A 20,837-nucleotide genomic window follows, 5' to 3' on the forward strand; every position below is an offset into this window, starting at 1 on the left:
GCTGTTCCAATAACCAATAAAAGACAAAATGGCCTGGCTATCTGTCCCCTTTCTGTCTGTATGCCCCATACAGGTTATGAAAAGATGAAGTTAGGAAAAGCTGTCTGCCTCACCTAATTGTGTTTTTGTGGAGTGTGCTAGATGCCCTCTCCCTGAAAAAAAAAAAAAAAAAAAAGCTTGTGGCCTCTGACCCACCTCTGGAGAACCTAGTTTCCATCTGGAGGCGGAAGGCAAAGCTTAGGACCTAGACAGTGCTGGACTGCACCGTTCACAGGAACCAGCAGGCTGTGAGGCTGAAAGCGATGCACACGGAGCTTTCCAGGCTGGGTGCTGGGCCTTGTGGCCCCTCCCCTCTGTGCTCTAGAGCTCAGTCTTCCCAGGAAGTGTGACCATGCAGTGACATTTCAAGGAATGCAGGGATTTATTAATGATTTATGGTGAAATGTTTGGAAATACAAAGTGCTCTATAAATATTTAATAATAGCACTGGGACTGAGAACTCCACAAAGTGCTGGAATACATTTGTATGTAAGACAGAGCACTGCCTGGGTGATGGATGCTTGTTGAGTGGCAGTCACAGACACACGCCTGGCTGCCTGGGCTTTCTGACTCACCCTGTTGGGGCTGTTCTGTGCAGGGCACCCTCCTGTGTGGCATGGATTTACCCCTCAGCACACACTGTTTTAGCTTCCCTATTCTTCATGACTAGAGGGCAGGGTTCAGACCACGGCATAAGCATCTACTGCCCCCCCGGGGTTACCAAAACCAAGCCAAGTGAAAGTTGTGTCTCAGCAAGCTCCGTGAAGCATGGAGAAGTTGAGTCCTCAGAGACATGATGTGACTTTTCTAAGGCTATAAGCTGACGAGGGACATAGCTGGGTTCAGACTTGAGTTTTTCTTTGTTTTTGTTTTTTTGAGACAGAGTCTTGCTCTTGTCACGCAGGCTGGAGTGTAATGGCACTTGGCTCACTGCAATCTCCACCTCCTGGGTTCAAGCGATTCTTCTGCCTCAGCCACCCGAGTAGCTGGGCTTATAGGCACCCGCCACCACGCCCGATCAACTTATTTATTTATTTTTTTAGTAGAGACAGGGTTTCACCATGTTGGCCAGGCTGGTCTCAAACTCCTGATGTCAGGTGACCCACCTGCCTCAGCCTCCCAATGTACTGGGATTACAGATGTGAGCCACCATGCACCCAGCCCATACTTGAGTTTTTCACCTTAAGCTTTTTTCATTGCCTGACGCTTTATTGAGATGAAGACAGAGAACTTCACATACAGTACCCTTTTCCCAAGGGGGAGGGGGTCCTCAATTTCCACACTGGAGCTTGAGGAGTTTTAGAAGTGAGTCAGTTATCGAGGATGAGAACAGTTCCTGATAGGCTCAACCACAGTCAGATGTAGCTGTTCAGAGAAAGCATTCTGATCTATAAACTCGAAGATAATCCCAGTGAAACAAAGCCCAGCTCCAGGGGCTTCACTAACTCTAGACTGTGCTTCTCAAGCTTTAGTGAGCATAGGAATCACCTGGTCATCTTGTGAAGCTGAAGATTTGAAATCTACAGGTCGCAGAGGGGTCTCAGAATCTGCTTTTCCAACAATGTCCGCAGTAATGCTGATGCTGCTCGTCCCTGGGTCACAGACTGGGTAGCCAGGTTCTGGCAAGCTCATCCCAAGACTTTGAAATGACATCAGACAAAATGTGTTCTGGGACATCGCTCTTGAGAGGTCAAGAAAATAAGATGTTTCTTTCTCTTCTCATCCCCAACCCTTGCACTGCCCTTCCCCTACCTTCTTTTTCCTCCCCATCCCTGACACCAGCTGTTCAGCATGAGGAGCTGGAGTGACATGAGACAGGAGGTGATGTTTCTGACCAATGTGAACAGCTCCAGCTCCTCCACGCAAATCTACCAGGCTGTGTCTCGTATTGTCTGTGGGCATCCCGAGGGAGGGGGGCTGAAGATCAAGTCTCTCAACTGGTATGAGGACAACAACTACAAAGCGCTCTTTGGCGGCAATGGCACTGAGGAAGATGCTGAAACCTTCTACGACAACTCTACAAGTGAGTGTCTGTGCAGACCCCAGCCCTGTCCCCGTCCCCATCCCTGCCTTAGTTCTGGCCTTGGCCTGTGTCATCTCCTCCCTCTGAGCAGCGTTAGATGTCTACATGCCCATTTGCCCACTAGACTGAGCTCCTCCTGGAGGAGAGAGGCTTCTCTTGATTTGCTAGTTGTCCCCAGTTCTTTGAATGCAGCCTGGCACATCTCAGGTGCACAGTAGTGTTTATCGATGGAATGAATGATTGACAGCCAGCCTCCTGGTTTTCTGGGGAGTGTAGGGAGGTGGCTTCCAGAGTAATCAAGAATGAGATAATGGCAGAAGGACAAATCCTGCATGATCTCACTTATATATGGAATATATATAAGGTACAAAGTGTCGGTTTCACATGATGAATAAGTTCCTGAGATCTGATGTACATCACGATGACTATAGTTAGTAAGACTGTTTGATATACTTGAAATTTGCTAAGAGTAGATCTTAAGTGTTCACAGTACACAAAAAAGGTAACTATGAGCCTGGCAAGGTGGCTTACCCCTCTAATCCTAGCACTTTGGGAGGCCAAGTTGGGCAGATCACGAAGTCAAGAGTTCGAGACCAGCCTGGCCAACATGGTGAAACCCCATCTCTACTAAAGATACAAAAAATGAGCTGGACGTGGTGGCGTGCACCTGTAATCCCAGCTACTTGGGAGGTTGAGGCATCAGAATTGCTTGAACCCGGGAGGTGGAGGTTGTAGTGAGCTGAGACCGCCCCATTGCACACTGGCCTGGGCGACAGGGTGAGACTCCGTCTCAAAAAAAAAAAAAAACAAAAAAGGTAGCCATGAGGTGATGGATATATTAACAGCTTGATTGTGGTGATCCTTTCACAATATATACATATATTAAAACATATTGTATACCTTAAATATGTACAATTTTTATTTGTCAGTTATAATTCAGAAAAGCTAGAAAAACACTTTTAAAAAGGATAATATAACCAGTCTTAATATTACCAATGAGGTAAGCTTTATAATAACATACAAAGAAGTACCAGTAATGATGATAACAGCAACAAAAAAACCCTAACATTTAAGTAGAATTTCTTATGCACTACGCATTCTGTTTAAGTTATCTTGTTTTACCCTCATGACAACTCTGCATAGAAGAGTTTTTTCTTTTTTCCTTTATTTGTTTTTTTTTTTTTTTGAGACAGAGTCTCCCTCTGTCACTGAGGCTGGAGTGCAGTGGCGCGATCTCGGCTCACTGCAGCCTCTGCCTCCCGGGTTCAAGCGATTCTTCTGCCTCAGCTTCCTGAGTAGCTGGGATTACAGGCACGTGCCACTGCACCCAGCTATTTTTTTTTGTATTTCTAGTAAAGATGAGGTTTCAGCGTGTTGCCCAGGCTAGTCTCGAACTCCTGACCTTGTGATCCACTCTCCTCGGCTTCCCAAAGTGCTGGGATTATGGGTGTGAGCCACCATGCCCAGCCGGGAAGATTCTTTAACCCCACATTTCATAGATTCAGAGAGGTTAAGTGCCTTGGTTAGAGCCACATCAGAGTTAATCCACAAGAGCCAGCACTTAAGCTCAAATCTGCCTGGACCTATGCTCTCTAAAATAATTATTGGTGGCGTGTGTGTCCTCACACTCGGACATTTGATCTGCCCTTTGTTTCCCATTCTTAGCTGTGAGGCAGTGTTAAAGAAGCTTGTATCTCCATATCCACTTCCCACACTTAAGCACTTTAGTGGGCATGTGTGCCATATGCCTGGTGGCAGCGGGGATCCAGTGTTACAGTTTTAGGAATGACATCCTTTTCCTTGAAAACTTGATGCAGGTGAACCTTTCTCCACTTCCAACCACAGGTGTGTCTTTCAGACACTGAGTGAGGCAGGTTTTGTACTTTATTGTAACACAAGAACCTTCTATTCTTCCCTGGAGTAAAGCACTCCAGACATTTGCAAGTTGCTTTACAAGCCTGAAGAGGATGGTATTGTAGGCAGGCTTAATGAAATCCCATCTCCTCCTCTCCCCAAGCTTGCAAGTCTACCCAAGGGAGGCTTTATTTCCACGACAGACATAATTGTGAGGACATCCTCATTAAAAAAAAAAAAAAATTCTATTATCTTTGCAGCATGTAAAGGATAATTAGTATCTAAAAATCCCTGAAAAACTTACAATGACATTCTTAAAAATCAGGAATCTTGCTGGATAACCAAAATCATTTGTCTGTTACAGCTTTCGTATTTGGGTTTTTGTTAGGTGGATATATACTGGTTTGTGTTAATTAAAAAGAAAATTTTGGTTTTTGCTTGAAAACTGATATCTGAATTCAGCCTTCTGGTTGCCCCTCAAGAGTTAGTTTAAATGTTAGTCCTGTTAACAGTGAAAACAGCAGTGAGGCTGGCATGAGAGTGTGAATCTGGAGTTAGGAGGGGCTGTGCTTAGTGAAAACGTTTTTCCAGATCAGCTCAGTTGTGAGTTATCCATCACTGATGTTATAATAAGCTCTGATTATTTATCAAGCATCATTCTAGAGGCTTTATAGATAATGTCTCAGTTAATCTGAGATAATATTCTCCACATCTCTGCCAAATAGATGTTATGAATTTTACTTTTACAGAGGAGCCAACTGAGACTCAGATAAGTTACTTACTATATGACTATTAGTGGCAGAGCTGGGATTTGAACTCAGAACTGCCTGGCTCCAAAGCCCTTGTAAGTTTCTATCAGTATATGACCATGCATACGAACGTTTGTCTCCCCTCTTCTTTATAGCTCCTTACTGCAATGATTTGATGAAGAATTTGGAGTCTAGTCCTCTTTCCCGCATTATTTGGAAAGCTCTGAAGCCTCTGCTTGTGGGGAAGATCCTGTATACACCTGACACTCCAGCCACGAGGCAGGTTATGGCTGAGGTAAGCTGCCCCCAGCCCAAGACTCCCTCCCCAGAATCTTCCCAGAACTGGGGACAAAAAACTCAAGGTAGCTTCAGAGATGTGTGCTAGGTATACTCATGGCTCTTCTGGAATTCCCAGAGTGAAAATCTCTAGTCTGATGCAGACCAGAGTTGAGTGTTAAGGGCCAGCTCCCTGGTCCTGGGTATAGAATCATAGTTACCAGCAGGCATTTCTTGGGGATGGGGAGGACTGGCACAGGGCTGCTGTGATGGGGTATCTTTTCACGAAGGAGCTGAAGTGCTCATTGTTTCTGCCTCTCCTCCTCTTTCTGCGGTCCCTGGCTCCCCACTTGACTCCAGGTGAACAAGACCTTCCAGGAACTGGCTGTATTCCACGATCTGGAAGGCATGTGGGAAGAACTCAGCCCCAAGATCTGGACTTTCATGGAGAATAGCCAAGAAATGGACCTTGTCCGGGTGAGTGTCCCTCCCATGACCATGTACTGAAGCAGGAGCGGCCGCGAGAAACGGACCTCTCAGACACCAAACTAAAAAGGAAGGGGTTTTATTATTACGGCCCGGGAGCAAGGCTTTGTGTTTTGTCCAAATGGTCAAGCTCCCCTAACAAAGAGAAGCTCTGCCTTTATATAGGCTTACACTCTAGATATTACATGTGAAAGGATCTTAGGTTTACAGCCTTAGAAATTACATGTGAAAGGGTCTTGGGTTTACAGCTTTAGAAATCACATATGAAAGGGTTCTGGTCTCCAGATGGAGGAGTGGGGTGGAGGTTTGATTTTGTTCGAGTAAAAACAATGTCTTCTAGAGAGATTGCCCCATACCATGCGTGCTATCTTATAGGAAGGTGAATGAAGAGGCACCGCCAGTCAGCCAGCCTTTTCTTCTATTGAAATGCAGTGTGGAGGTCAAGGGGGAGGTGATCCCAGATGCCTGGGTCTCCTTCCTCACCCCCGCTTTGAGACCCTCACCACCCTGTAGTATCAGTGAGAGGTCTCACTCTCGTTTTCATTTCCCAGATCCTCTGAAGAGACTGATTGATAATGATTCATATAACATACTTGTGATGTCATTTTTTGGCTAACTACAGTAGTGATGAATCCCCTAATCATCTGAAGGAACAGGGGGAGTAAACAAGGGAGTAGTAAACAAACACCCACGATTGTTATCACACTTATGATGAGGGTTTTTAATCCTCCCAAGGCTGAGGACCAACCTTTAAACGAGAGCTCAGGGTTGAATTTATGCCATACCCGCACAGGCATGTGTGCTAGTTTGGTTGTATTCTTAACTGCATGACACTGGTTGTTTATGTGCAGGCAGCAGTTGGTTAGTTTGAATTTTTTACAGACTCCTCCTTCAGCTGCCAGCAAATAATCTAAGGCCAACCGGTTCTGATAAATGGCATTTCTCATTTGAGTTTCTTGTCTGGCCAAAATGGCCAGAGCTTTGTCCGTTTCATTAACAAGTATTTCCAAGGCAGCCTGCAACTGAATGATCTGATTTAGCATATAGATAGGAGTCCGGTGTCCCCATGAGCCATTCTCTGTCCCTGTGGCCAGCCTATAGTACGCAATAAATCTTTCCGGTGGCCACTTATTATTTTCCCATTTACCTATTTTCAGACTTCTTTTCTTCGGGCGGAGTAGACTGGATGTCCTAACAGCTCACCCGTCTTAACAGATAATAGGAAAAAAGAAGGCTTAATGATGCCTATGACACAGCTACCTGTCCATCTTTCGGGCAGCTGTACGTATGCTCTATGTCCGCATATCCAGTACAACCCAGGAGGGGCTGTCCAGTCTCTCCGGGACCCAGGGTGATTCCAAGCATCCTGTAATTTTGGAAGTTCTATGAGGAGGTTCTTTTCAGTATAGTTTGAGCTCTGCCAGGTTACAGTGCCCACTGTTCCATTATACAGTCACTGCCCGATGCAGCTAAGCTTTCCAACTGGAACAGTGAAGTCTGCTCCTTCTCTGGCCAAACAATATTGTCCAATAATTGAAACCTTTAAAACCCAGAAACTGTTGGTTTGAACCCTTTGAACTGAGGTCAGGTCAGGGACAGGGTCAGAGGGTAATAACTCACAGGCTTCCCATGGCCACCTGCCACCCATAGTCATCCCTCCACATACATAGCAAGAAGTGACATTGAGGGAATGGGCCACATTTTCAGCAAATTGGAGGAACAAATCTTTGTTTTTTTCAGAAGTTCTGGCACTGGCTTATTTAATATACCGTAAAAGTGCTGGTACACTGGCTGGGCTGAGTGTTTTTGGATTTTTCCCTGAATCTGGATACTACTCTGGGGTCAAGCCCTTTCCCATCAGTTCCTAGCATTACACTCGCCCCTTTTTCCCATTTAGGGTTTTGGGGGTTTGTGATTATTAATTCTACTGGGTTACAATGTCCTGAGACACAAAAGACATTACTCCCTGGAATGGTGTCTCTCCCTTTTATAAGACGAATGGGATTATTTGTATGATTTTTCCAAGTGGCCCAGATGACGCATGACCCAAAAATGCAATTATTGCACCAATAGGTTCTCTGGCAGATATACTTATGCTCTTTTGCCTAACTTTGTTCCTATCCGAGGGGACCACAGCCCCCCCAGCTGGAATGATAGGCACCGATGGCTGCACAGGCATCAAACCTTAGTGTAACCTGTTTTGGCCTTCCATTCTCCTCTGTTTTAGCTATTAATTTAGTAGGGCTATTCCATCGCCCTGTTAGGAGTCTAATTTCAAAAGTCGTATGTGTAGGGGCTGTGATGGGTCGTAGCATACATCGAGCTGTCCATCCCCTGGATTACACACCTTATACCAAGTACCATTATATAAACAGGTTCCCTTCTGTGTCCCTGTACATTCATAATAACTGTAGAACAGAAGAATGGCAGTAACTTTACGTCCTACCTCAGTAACCTAGTGTACACACTGAGAGTATCCTTCAAAATTAGTTAATGTCCCTACTGTACAAGTCCAAATATTAAGAAGAACAAGTCCCACGATGAATTTCCTCATGCTTCAGTTGTGCGTGGACCAGCCAGCTTGCGGGATGTGGCTGGAGCAGGGCTTGTTGTCCTTCTTAAGGTGATTCTGCAGTTGTTGTCTGGGTCTGGTGTAGCTTCCCAAGTCTCAGCTGCTGCTGGTTTTCACATGGCTGTGGTGGATCCACGCTGGGATTCCCTCTACTTTTACGGGTGTAGGAGTGGTCCGGATCATGGTCTGGGGTCCTTTCCACCGTGGCTTTAGAGGGGCTGAATTCTAGTCCTTTATCCACACACGATCACCTGGTGAGAAAGGGTGAACTGAGGAGAATAAGCGTGCAGGACATCTTTCATTTATCCAGGTTGAAATATCCTGAGCAATTCTCCCTAGAGCTGGTAACTGGCATCCTAACTCAATCTTTCCCCACTCCGGAGGAGTTCCCAGGAGTGCCCGGAGTGTGGGAGGGGGCCTATATGTAAAACTTCATAGGGGGAATATGCTGTCCTCATAGAGGGAGTGCATCTAATTTTGAATAACACTAAGGGAAGTGCCTGCACCCACTTTGATCCTGTTTCCTGACACATTCCCTAAGCTGTTTTTGATGGTCCAGTTCATTCTTTTCACTTTTCCCGAATTCTGAGGGCAATAGGCAGCGTGCAGTTTCCAGAGTAATACCCCAAGGCCATTGCTGTCTTTTGGGCCAAATTCGCCACAAATGCTGGTCTGTTGCCTGATCCAGTGCGCAGTGGCAGTCCAAACCTAGGGATGAGATCTTGAAGCAGCACACAGGTTATTTCATGGACTTCCTGGCACCAGGGACAAAGTGGCAGAGCTTAGGGTATTGCACAACCCCAATGGTGATGCGGAGATTTTCACTTTAGCAGCCGTAGGTATTTGGCAGGCCTAGTATTTGTTAGCCGATGATGTCCTTCGGTATTCATTAGAGTCACTACTGTGTGGGGTGCTTTGATATTTAAATTCTTCTGGAGTTGATGCTAGAACTTCAATTGCCATTCCTTTTATTATTATTATTATTTCTGACACATACAGCATAAGAGGCTTTCTTAAATCAGATAGCCCCAAAGCCAGGGCTGACGAAAGTTTCACTTTTAGTTTAAAGGATTTCTTGTCTTCTCCCCTCCTGGCTTTGTCACTTTGTGTAAGGGTTTGGCCAGTACTGCAAAGTTTGGAATCCACAATTCACAAAACCTGCAGCTCCCAGGAACTCTCTCACCTACCTTCTAGTCTTGGGTTCTGGCAGGTTGCAAATGATTTGCTTCCTTTCTGCTCCTAGGCTGTGTTCCCCCTTCCAGACGGTGAACCCCAGATATCACACTTGCTGTCGTCAAATCTGGGCTTTCTTTTTAAACACTTTATACCCACGGTCCTCCAGGTGCCAAAGTAAGGCATCTGTTCCTTTTGCACACCCAACTGCCGTGGGGTGTCCCAATAAAAGGTCATCAGCATATAGGGGCAGCATGCAGCCTAAGTCCTTAGCAAGAAACTTGTGGGGGGCGGTCATGGGCTAGTGCCTCCCCAAGGATGGTGAGAGTGTTTCTGAGCCTTGGGAAGCCGGGTCCAGGTGTACCAGGTGGTTACACCTGTTTCTGGATTTTTCCCATTGAAACACAAATAGTTTTTGACCCTCGGAGGCCAGTCCAATGCTAAAGAAGTATTCTTTAAATCCAATCAAGTTGACCAACTGTCCTCTGCTGGCAATAATTCCAACTGTGTGCACAAGTTGGGTGCAAAGTCACTGTAGTCTGATTAACCAAATGCAAGCCCTGCCTGGCCTGGGTGGAAATACCAGTCTTCAGTCCCTGGTTAGGGAAGGTCTCCACCCTCCTTCCCGAGGGACAGTGAGAGCCTGGATAACCAATGCCTGAGGCAATCTTAGCTGCAGGGAGTCCTCATTATTGAATGGGATAGTTGTAGCCCTTAATTTGCACAACAAGTTTTGCTGGAGAAAGGGGGTAGGGGCAGTCCAGCAAGTACAAGAAAGTCTGTTTTTCTAACACCTTAGTAGCTCTAATAATATTGGTTTTGTTTTCTTCGATGGGGGGGTTACAGGGCTGTCGTCTAGACCATGGGCTCTTTGGGGGCGTATGAACCCAGCCCCTCCTCCTTTAGTCCAGTGGCCCTTCCATTAGACTGAACAGAGTTCCTTCACTTTTGTCTGAAGCCTTGCACTTAGGGTCTTCTGTTTTCCTGTTAGCTGGGGACACCTGTCCTTCCAGTGCCTCACTTCTCTACAGTATGCGCACTGATCACGTTGCAGGCGTGGGTGGGCAGACTGTAGGGCTTTCCAGGAACGCCCCTTTTCCCACACTCTTGGGGATGCTCCTCTAATAGCGGCAGCTATCAAGTCGGCATTTCTTCGAGCCTGACGCTGGTTATCTCTGCGACTTTCTTTTTTTTTTTTTTTCCACGATTCAGCCCTTTAATCTTCCACAGGAACAGCTGAGTGCGGGGGCAGTGGGCGGCAGGGCCCTGGCCCCAGCAGTCATAGCCTGGAGCCCTCCGTGCTCACGTTTCAGGGGCCCAGCCGCCCCAGCAAACACACACTCTCACAGGCACTCACACCCACCCCCAGATCTCTGGAACTGGCCCAGGATCCTGCTGCCCTCACAGCTGCAGGGACAGGGCTCAAGGGTGGCCCTCCCCCGCCCAGCCTCTTAGTGCCCTGGACACCCAAGGCCCCTCTTGGACTTCTTGGTCCCTGAGGGGGGACGGATGGGGTGAGGGGCAGTGATGGAGGGTGGCGGCGGCGGTGGCAGGAGTGGAGGTAGAGGTGGCTCCATGGGCTCTGGCAGGCTGGGGCTAGGCCGAAACCCCTCAAAGGGGGAGAACTTGAGGGGGCTGATGGGGGCCCGGGGGCTGCTGTTGAAGTGCCTGGGTGAGCGCAGCTTGGGCTGGAAGGAGAAGCCCTCCTTGATGCTGTCCAGGACAGACGGCGCCACGTACGTGAAGCCCAGGAAGGCCTGGTTGGCACTCGCTGAGGGCTGTGTCATCGGGACTGTCCACTGGTGTCTGTCGCGTGAAGCGGGTGTCAAACTGGCTCACATCCTCCTCTGACTGCAGACAGGGCCTGAAAGGGGCGGTCCACGCGGCGGGCCAGAAGGTCGTCCCAATTCATGTGCCGGAAAAAGGGGTGCTTCTGCACATCAGCGGCATCCCCTGGCCCACCCCCAATCCGCTGGCTGGGATTCTGTTTCAGAAACTTTTTGACAAGGTCCCAGGCATCTGGGGTGAGGTAGGGGGGCAGCGCCAGCTTGCCCTTGATGATCTTATCCATGGTTTTCTTCTGGTTCTCTGCGGTGAAGGGTAGCGATCCAGTGAGCATGTCGTACATCAGGGTCCCCAGGCTCCACCGGTCCACAGCCCGGTTGTGGCCACTGCGCGCCAGAATCTCAGGGGCCATGTACTCAATGGTGCCGCAGAAGGTGTGAGTGACAGTGCCCTCATAGATCGACTCCTTGCCGAGTCCAAAGTCAGTCAGTTTGATGTAGCCCTGGCTGCTGAGCATGATGTTCTCGGGTTTGAGGTCCCGGTAGATGATGCCCAGGGAGTGGAGATGGCCCAGGGCCAGAGTGATCTCGGCCAGGTAGAAGCAGGCCGTATCTTCCAGGAAGATGCCCCCTCGCTCCAGATGCGTGAAGAGCTCGCCACCACTGAGACACTCGAGGATGAGGTAGAGTTTGCCACAAGTCTGGAAGGCATAGGCCAGTTCCACAATAAAGGGGTGCTTCACTGACTCCAGAATGTTCCGCTCAGCCCGAGTGTGTGCTGTGTCCTTGGCGTTGCGCACAATTTTGGCCTTCCTTAGGACTTTCATGGCGTATATTTTGCCCAAGTTGGTGCCTTGCACCTTTCGAACCTGGAACACCTTGCCATAGCCTCCCTTGCCTAGCACACGCAGCAGCTCAAAACAGTGGGGCCTGATGCACTCCGGGCCAAGGTTCACGCTGCTCTCAGTCAGCTCCACCTCTTCATAGTGCCCCACAGGCTCCAGGCCAGCTGCCCTCAACTCGGCCAGGGGACACACGTCCGCGGGGCTGAGCTCTGGCTCTCCCTCCCAGTTGCTGCCTTCCTCGGTCTCCAAATCCAGATCAAACACGGCCGCCATGGCGGCGCTGGCCCCACAGGCCCCCATCTCTATGACTTTCTTTACAGCTCACTGCTTCTCGGTTCACAAACACCTGGTTAGCTATCTCCAGTAACTGTGAGGTATTCATGACCGCAAATCCTGCCTATTTCTGCAATTTTCATCTAACGTCTTCTGCCCGCTGACTGACTGACTAATATCATGCGTTGGTTTTCAGGGCTTTCAGGATCAAAAGGAGTATACATGTGAAGCACTTCACCGAGTCTCTTGTGTGTGTTAAAAAGATACATAAGCAGCTGGTGGGAGTCAGCAGGAGTGGGGTTATGAGTCTGAATAATCATTTGCAGTAGGTCAATGAGAGCCTGTGGCTTCTTGGTATAAAAAACTCTTCTGCCGCTGGGTCTGCCTGAAACTTGGGGTCCGTGTCTCTGCCACTGACTCTGCCCCACCCAGGCGCCAGACGTTGGGAGTCTGCGTCTTTCGGTGGGGGGAGACTTTTTCTAGCATTCTGTCCCTTGGCCACTAAAACAGTCACTGCCTGTCCTCTTAACCACTTCGGAGGGTTCAAAACTAACTGCAACCACGAGTCTATGTACGGAAATTGATCAAGATGTTCTAGCTCACCGCATATAACCTCATGCCTTACTTTGGAGACAAGAGACCTGTCGAGGGTTCCCTCTGGGGGCCAACCTACCCCAAATGCTGGCCAATCTACCTCACATAAAGTCCTTAATTTCTCTGGTGTCATAGCTACTGTATAATTTCCACTAAATCCCTTCTTGAAATTTTTCAGCATGGTCTCTAAAGGAGCGATTTTGCTATGCATGTGACCCATGCCTACGTGCCAAAAAAACAATTCCCACTGTTAAGAGCGTGTTACTCTACTCACAGCAGTTCCCGCCCAGTGAGACGCAGTACACACTCTCCGATTTACATCCTCTTCAATCCTTTTACAACGCCTAGATGGCAAAGGCTCCTCCACTCAGTCTTATGTGGCCGTCTCTAATACCAACTAGCCCTACAAATTGCTCGAAGTATGAGGCCCTTTCTAATGGGCCTGATACTTCCACATTTCACAGCTGATGAGTCCAGTTGGACCCCTACACACACATACACACACACACAAAATCACTCTCCTCCCTCCACCCAAATTGATACCATAAGCAAAAGCTTCCAAGATTAGTTACAAAAAGGAGAGAGAGAGAGAGAGACACGTTCAAAAGTGCCAACTCTGACACCCGTGGGTGATCAGGCCACACTTCCACCTAAAGGATGTGGGCAAGTTTCCCGGTACCAATCCTACCATGTTTCTGTTGTCAGGACGTTCCAAGTACCCGTTCCTTCTCGGTGTTCAGCCACTGGGTGGATCCACACTGCGGGGCCTTTCCTGCTCTGCTCTGGCGAGGCTTTCCACTGGGCAAATACCTGCCCGGGAGCACTCTCAGGAACTGTGTCACCCCAGTGGCGGGAGCCCCCCACAGGGATTCTCCGAAGGGCTAGGCAAACCGCCTGAGAGTCTTCTGCTGCCGTCTGCCAACCAGAACTCATTTCCTGGTCAGGGAACCAAATGAAGCAGGAGCGGCTGTGAGAAACAGACCTCTCGGACACTGAACTAGAAAGGAAGGGGTTTTATTATTACGGCCTGGGAGCAAGGCTTTATGTTTTGTCCAAACGGCCAAGCTCCCCTAACAAAGAGAAGCTCTGCCTTTATATAGGCTTACACTCTAGATATTACACGTGAAAGGATCTCAGGTTTACAGCCTTAGAATTACAAGTGAAAGGGTCTTGGGTTTACAGCTTTAAAATCACATAGGAAAAGGTCTTAGGTTTATAGTTTTAGGAATTACATGTGAAAGGGTCTTGGGTTTACAGCTTTCGAAATCACATATGAAAGGGTTCTGGTCTCCAGATGGAGGAGTGGGGTGGGGATTTGATCTTCTTTAAGTAAAAACAATGTCATCTGGAGAGATTCCCCCATACCACGCGTGCTATCTTATAGGAAGGTGATTGATGAGGTGCTGCCAGTCGGCCAGCCTTTTCTTCTATTGAAATGCAGTGTGGAGGTCAAGGGGGAGGTGATCCCAGATGCCTGGGTCTCCTTCCTCAGTACCTGCTTCATACTGGAGAGGTAAGTTTCTGGTCACTTTCCCACATGTGACTGAGGTGAGAAGTCTTTCAGTTTATCTAGTTGGGATGTAGTGAGCATAGCTAAAGCCACAGGACATCAGCTCTCCAGAAGTACAGGCCATGGTGCAGAGATAACACTGTGCATATCAGCATCCACGCCTCTGATGGTTAAATAGCAGTTTTGTGCAAAACTTAGTGAGAGCTGCTGTTTGGAAGTAGAGTTGGGTAACTCCAGGACCTATTTTCATTTTTGGCTGCTGCCTCTCAGCCAGCCACAGCATCTTCTTTAGCCTCCCTATGTCTTAGTAGGTTCCAGAAAGAGGTGTGGGAGCAAAAGCATCATGTTCCATGTATACGTGAGATACTCATTCTCAGGGCACTGTGTGAGTGATGAGCTGCTGTTACTGTGTGAAGGGGAAATGCACTTAATGCTTCTGAGCCACTTGAAGGGGTAAGTGCTCTAGAGACAATTGGATTCAAATGTGGAGCAGGCTGAGCAAGAACAGAATGTCTCCTTTGCCTGAGCCTGAGTGCTATTTAATCACATCTTCCCCGCCTTGGGCTGAGTCAGAGAATCATTAGACTGTTTCCTATTTCCATGGTGAGGGAGGCCTCTTCCTTTTGTCTCTGTTCCTCTTAAGAAGCAGGGGAGGACTTTTCCAGGTTTCTAGTTTTGAACCTTACTGACTTTAAGGGTGACTGGGTTTTAGAGGCTGTGCCTACGTGGAGGGAACACTTCCAAAGTTTAGGACTATTCCCTGGTCCCCTGGGAGGCAGGTTACTGAGGAAGTCCCTTTAAAAACAAAGGACTTTATACTGAGTAAAGCATAAACAGTGATTTGTATGGATTCAAACTGACTAATAATAATAGCTCATGCCATTCAAGTGTGGGTCTCTCCTCTAAAAGAGAGTTTTATAGACCTAAGTGTGGTTTCAGGCCTTTTCTTCCTGGTCTTCTCCTTGGAATCCGTATTTCTACTAATTGGACTTTTTCTCTTTGTCTGGCTCTCAGAGGAGGATAGGAGGCCCTGTAAAGTGACTCAGTGAGTTTTTATTTGTGAACAAATTGATGCTTCTGTAGTCTGAAATTGAAAGTTTGTCTTGATGCTCCAACTGTTCATAAGCTCCCAGTTCTCAGAGGAACAAGACCCTTGTTAACATGGCAGTGGCATTCATGAGGAATCTAGTAGGGAAGATCCAGTGTGCACGCTTGGAAAGGAGGGAGCTGTGGCTAGAGAGAAAGACATGGGCATGCCTTGGAGGGACTTGTGTGTCAAGCTGAGGACCTTTAATTTAAGTTCTAGGGGACCAGGCAAGGGGAGATATAGATGCATTACTCTGATGGGGTGGATGAATCAAAGAGGAACGAGGGAAGAATGAAGGCAGAGACCAGGGAGGAGGTTATCCCAGTGGCCAAGGCATAAAGCAAGAAGTGAGGCCTGGTGACTACTTAGTTGTGGAACAGTGCAAGAGAGGGGCATCAAAGCGAGTCTTGCCTTCTGGCGGGATGTCCAGTAGGCCAGTGGCTACTGGGGTCTGCAGTGGAGAAGGGTGGTTGGGCTGGAGATAGATGAGGGAGTCGTCAGCCTGTGGGTGGAAGAAAAGGGAACCTCCTCCAACTGCTTTCTTTTCTCTTTCTCTCTCTCTCTCTTTTTTTTTTTTTTTTTTTTAAGAATCTTGCTCTGTTGCCCAGGCTGAAATGCAGTGGTGTGATCTTGGCTCACCACAGCCTCTGCCTCCCGGGTTCAAGTGATTCTTCTGTCTCAGCCTCCAGAGTAAGCTGGGATTATAGGCGCGTGTCACTGTGCCCAGCTAATTTTTGTATTTTTAATGGAGATGTGGTTTCTCCATGTTGGCTGGGCTGGTCTTGAACTCCTGACCTCAGGTGATCTGCCCTCCTTGGGCTCCCAAAGTGTTGGGATTACAGGCATGAGCTACCACTCCTGGCCTTTCTTTCCTCTCTTAAAGAGTATTTATTTAATTCCACAAAGATAAGCATGTCACCTCCTACGGCCTGGCATCTCCTACACGAGGTGGTGGCTGAGGCTTCTGCTGTCTCTGGAACTGTCTACACCTGTTGTCTCACCCCATCTGTTCCAGGGCACCTCTCGCGGGCGAGTCATGGAATCCTCTGACACTGATTTGGTCTGTTTTCTGAGCTGCTTTAACTCCTCATCCTAGGGCTCTGGTTCCTCTCTGCCTCCACTCCCAAGGGCGGTCTTAGGTCTCCTGCCCCTCGCAAGCACCCCAGAGGGGCCACGTGCTCGGCAGTCTCAACTGGCACGTTTTTCTCGTCTTGTTGTTCCTTTTGGCCATGTTGTTCAGAAGCCATATTGGGAAGGGCCGACTTTACCCCAGAGGCTGCGTCTCTTCACTCTACTTTTGCTTGTTCCAAATAAATTGGCTTCAGAATCGCTAACCCTGGCCTCTGTGAACTTTAATGAGGTATAATTTTATGTCTGTTAGGTCAACAAAAATACATACCTTCCTGTTGATGGTATAAATTGCTATTGTCCATTGGAAAGCAATTTGGAATGAAAATTTCAGGAACCATTTAAAAATGTGCGATCCTGTGTACCTCCATTCCACCCACCCCCAGGGATGTTGCCTACTGAAATAATTTTAAAGAAGTCACCAGATGAGAGAAAATGTTATTGCTATATTAATTGTTATTGTGAAAAACTGGAAATAGACTAGATGTTCAACATTATAGGAATAATTAATGAAATTACATATACTCTATAAAATCATTATGCTCCCATTAAAATAATAAATACCAAGCCACAAGGGGGAAAAAGCTTATAATGTTAGTGAGAATAAGACCGATTTTTTAAAAAAGCGGCAGTTTTCAAACCCTTGGAGACTCCAGTTGGGCAGAGCCAGGGTTTCATCTTCTCTCTCGAGGCTATGACAGGAGTTGCAAACGTGTCTCCTTTTTGCTGAGTTTGCAGCTGCCACTTTTCTGGCAGCACATCTGTGCAGGCCTCTGCCTCAGTCCGTCTGGATCTGCTGATTGAGCAGCAGATTGATCTGTCCTTCCCTTTCACGTTGACCCATGTGAGGAACTAACCAGCAACGGAACGAGAAATGGAAACAGGCCTCCTTTGCACCATGACCTCTACGTCCTGCAATTGGAAAACATTGTACTTTAGTTGGTTTAACTAGCAGCATTGTTTTTCCCCACTAAGCAGTAAGAAGGAATTCAGTCTAGGGTTAGGGTTTTTATGTGGGATCAACAGACTATGTCTCAAAAGAGGAAGGTGATAGAACGCAGTGGAGAGGTGCACTAGAAACAGAGGGCCTCTGCTTTCATTCTGGCTTTGCTACTTAATAGCTGTGTGTCCTAATCTTAGCGACTTAACCTCTCTGAACTTCAATTTTCTCATCTGTAAAATGGGGAATATTAAAAGGTTACTCATCAGGTTGGTGACTTGTGTCTCTAATCCCAGCAGTTTGGGAGGCTGAGGTGGGAGGATCACTTGACCCCAGGTATTCAAGACCAGCCCAGGCAACAGGGCAAGACTATGTCTGTATGAAAAATTTAGAAATTAGCCAGGTATGGTGGTGCACACCTGTAGTCTTAGCTACTTGGTAGGCTGAGATGGGAGGATCGCTTGCAGTTGGGAGGTCGAGGCTGCAGTGAGCTGTGATTCCACCACTGCACTCCAGCCTGGGCAACGGAGTGAGACGCTGTCTCAAAACAACGACAACATAAGGCAAAAAAATAAAAGTACCCTCTTCATGGACTTGTGTGAGGTAAATCGTATGTGTTTCTCAACATAGGAACTAGATAGAGGACATATTATTGTGGTTGTTACTGTAGTTAATACTGTTAAATGAGAGGTGTGGTACAGTGAAAAGCAGGTGGACTCTGAATTCAGACTGGTCTGACTTTGAGTCCCAGCTCCACGTCTAGTAATAGTACAACAAAGCCCTGGTTAAAATCATATTCTTTTTTCTTCAGCCTCAGTCTTCTCACCTATAAAATAGGGACACTGTCATCAACCTCACAGTTGTCTGTGAGGATAAAACAATGGCAGTGTATATACAAGGGTTTTGTAAATTACATAATGCACATCAAGATTTAGATAAATTACGTAATGCACATCAAGATTTAAGTCATATTGTCACACATCACCAAATAGCCTCAATAATATAAATGCATGCTATTGACTCTCACAAGTCTACTTCCCATAACACAGATATTTGGGATTTGGTTTAGAAGAAAGTCATTTAGATAACACAACTGGGAGCACAGAGCAAATTAGCAAAAAGAAAAAAAAAAGATTTAGTTGGTGTTTACTATTAATACTTTCTCTTTGGAATGGCAGATGCTGTTGGACAGCAGGGGCAATGACCACTTTTGGGAACAGCAGTTGCATGGCTTAGACTGGACGGCCCAAGACATTGTGGCATTTTTGGCCAAGCACCCAGAGGATGTCCAGTCCAGTAATGGTTCTGTGTACACCTGGAGAGAAGCTTTCAATGAGACTAACCAGGCAATCCGGACCATATCTCGCTTCATGGAGGTAAGACTCTGTTGCTTGGATCGTTTAGAAAAAACTTATGGCTTCTTTCACTAAGACGTTACAATAAAGTTCAGGCAGGAGGCAAGTTTAGAAATAATGTATAGTCTCATTTACAAAAGTATCCCTCAGGCCTAACAAACGATTTGGTAACAAAAGGCACTCAATAAACATTAGTTGAATGGTTGAATGAGTAAATAAACTCTAGCTTTAGTTATTCTATATAGGCTCAAGAGAATATTTCTACCCATTTTCTTCAAGGTTTTCCTATCTTAGTGACTAATGGCAGCAAATCATTTCCTTAAACAGGCATTACTTGTGAAACTTATCTGAAATATAATTCAGGACCAATTACATTTTTAAAATTTAATATTAAAAATATATCAGTAGGAATGAGTAAAAGGTTTTTTGGTCTGTTTGATTGGTTGGTTAGTTGTTGTGACCCAGAATTACTAAGGAAACAGAAAAGTACAATAAGATCATTGTTCGTTTAACCTCTTTTCTGCCACAAAATCAATAAATAACATATCCCTAAATTACTCTCAGAATTTCTCTTAAATTACAGTGAAAAACCCAAATCCTCCATTCTTGGTTGAAGATTGGAAAACGGCATTAGAGAGGATTAGAGAGTGAGGATGAGCAATTGTGTAGAGCGAGGATGAGGCTAGGATTTGTCGCAGTCACTGCCTTTTGTCCTGGCTGCCAAATGTTGTCACATAGCCTGTTCTTCTATCAGTGTGTCAACCTGAACAAGCTGGAACCCATAGCAACAGAGGTCCGGCTCATCAACAAGTCCATGGAGCTGCTGGATGAGAGGAAGTTCTGGGCTGGCATTGTGTTCACTGGAATTACTCCAGGCAGCATTGAGCTGCCCCATCATGTCAAGTACAAGATTCGAATGGACATTGACAATGTGGAGAGGACAAATAAAATCAAGGATGGGTAAGTGAAATCCCATCACACCAGCCTGGTCTTCGGGAGGTCAAGAGTGCCCATTAGGACAAGAGGTACTTTATTTTAACTAAGAATTTGGTAGAAATTTCAACGGCAACAACAAAACTCCACTTGGTGGCATGATTTTGGTGAAATTGGTACATGCCTTGCTAGAAGGTTTTTCAAAAGTTATAAAATATCAGTATCTTTTGATTTGGCACTTCCTCTCAAAGGAATTAATTCCAGGGAATTAAATCAACAAGGAAAAACAAAGAAAAAAATAGACTTTTGGTTCTCTGTGCTGATGTTAATTATTTCTGTGTAAAAGGGCAAACGACCAATAAAAAGGGAATGGTTAGGTAAATTTTGGTATGATCAAATTGATGCAATGTTTGGCAGCCAGTAGAGGGGGAAAAAAGGAAATCAACAAGCAATGTGTTCATTCTGATTATATTTATTTAAGAATATGTGTACATATCAACTGACACTAAAAGTAAAATACAAAAATAGCCGGGTGCGGTGGCTCATGCCTGTAATCCCAGTACTTTGGGAGGCTGAGGCGGGTGGATGGATTACTTGAGATCAGGAGTTCGAGGCTAGCTTGGCCAACGTGTTGAAACCCTGTCTCTACTAAAAGTAAGAAAATTAGCTGGGCATGGTGGTGGGAGCCTGTAATCCCAGCTACTCGGGAGGCTGAGGCAGGAGAATCACTTGAACCCAGGAGGCGGAGGTTGCAGTGAGCCGAGATGGTGTCATTGCACTCCAGCCTGAGCAACAAGAGCGAAACTCCATCTCAAAAAAAAAAAAGAGAGAGAGAATCAAAAATAGAAACAGGGGCTTGGTAAGGGTAGTGGGGTTTTGGGTGATTGGATTATTTTCATTATATGGTTCTAAAGGAATGCTTGATTATCTGTGGTTTGGTTTTAGGTACTGGGACCCTGGTCCTCGAGCTGACCCCTTTGAGGATATGCGATACATCTGGGGAGGCTTCGCCTACTTGCAGGATGTGGTGGAGCAAGGAATCATCAGGGTACTGACAGGCACTGAGAAGAAAACTGGTGTCTATGTGCAACAGATGCCCTATCCCTGTTACGTCGATGACATGTAAGTTACCTGCAAGCCACTGTATTTAACCCATTTATATTGTGCCAGATGGTGTGTGTTTGTATGTGTATGTGCGTGTGTGTGTGTGCGTGTG

The 20,837-nt window shown here is 46.6% G+C and overlaps 2 protein-coding genes across 3 annotated transcripts in view; one reads left to right on the forward strand and one right to left on the reverse strand.

The window, feature by feature from the left end:
* Positions 1-20,837, forward strand: part of ABCA1 (ATP binding cassette subfamily A member 1) — a 155,849-nt gene that overhangs the window by 85,607 nt on the left and 49,405 nt on the right. For both annotated transcript variants that reach the window (XM_064379401.1, XM_064379391.1), the window contains exons 9-14: positions 1,822-2,062; positions 4,821-4,960; positions 5,302-5,418; positions 18,512-18,709; positions 19,443-19,648; positions 20,567-20,743. In XM_064379401.1, the coding sequence (XP_064235471.1) occupies positions 1,822-2,062; positions 4,821-4,960; positions 5,302-5,418; positions 18,512-18,709; positions 19,443-19,648; positions 20,567-20,743 (1,079 nt within the window). The remainder of the gene's footprint in view (positions 1-1,821; positions 2,063-4,820; positions 4,961-5,301; positions 5,419-18,511; positions 18,710-19,442; positions 19,649-20,566; positions 20,744-20,837) is intronic.
* On the reverse strand, positions 10,922-12,074 carry LOC105707993 (ribosomal protein S6 kinase beta-2-like). The gene has a single exon (XM_064375914.1). It carries the CDS (start codon positions 12,072-12,074, stop codon positions 10,998-11,000), a length of 1,077 nt encoding a protein of 358 aa, XP_064231984.1. The 3' UTR covers positions 10,922-10,997.

Source organism: Aotus nancymaae, unplaced genomic scaffold (assembly GCF_030222135.1).
Source record: "Aotus nancymaae isolate 86718 unplaced genomic scaffold, 86718_ANA_hifiasm-v0.15.2.pri h1tg000003l, whole genome shotgun sequence".
NCBI classification, from domain to species: Eukaryota; Metazoa; Chordata; class Mammalia; order Primates; family Aotidae; genus Aotus; species Aotus nancymaae.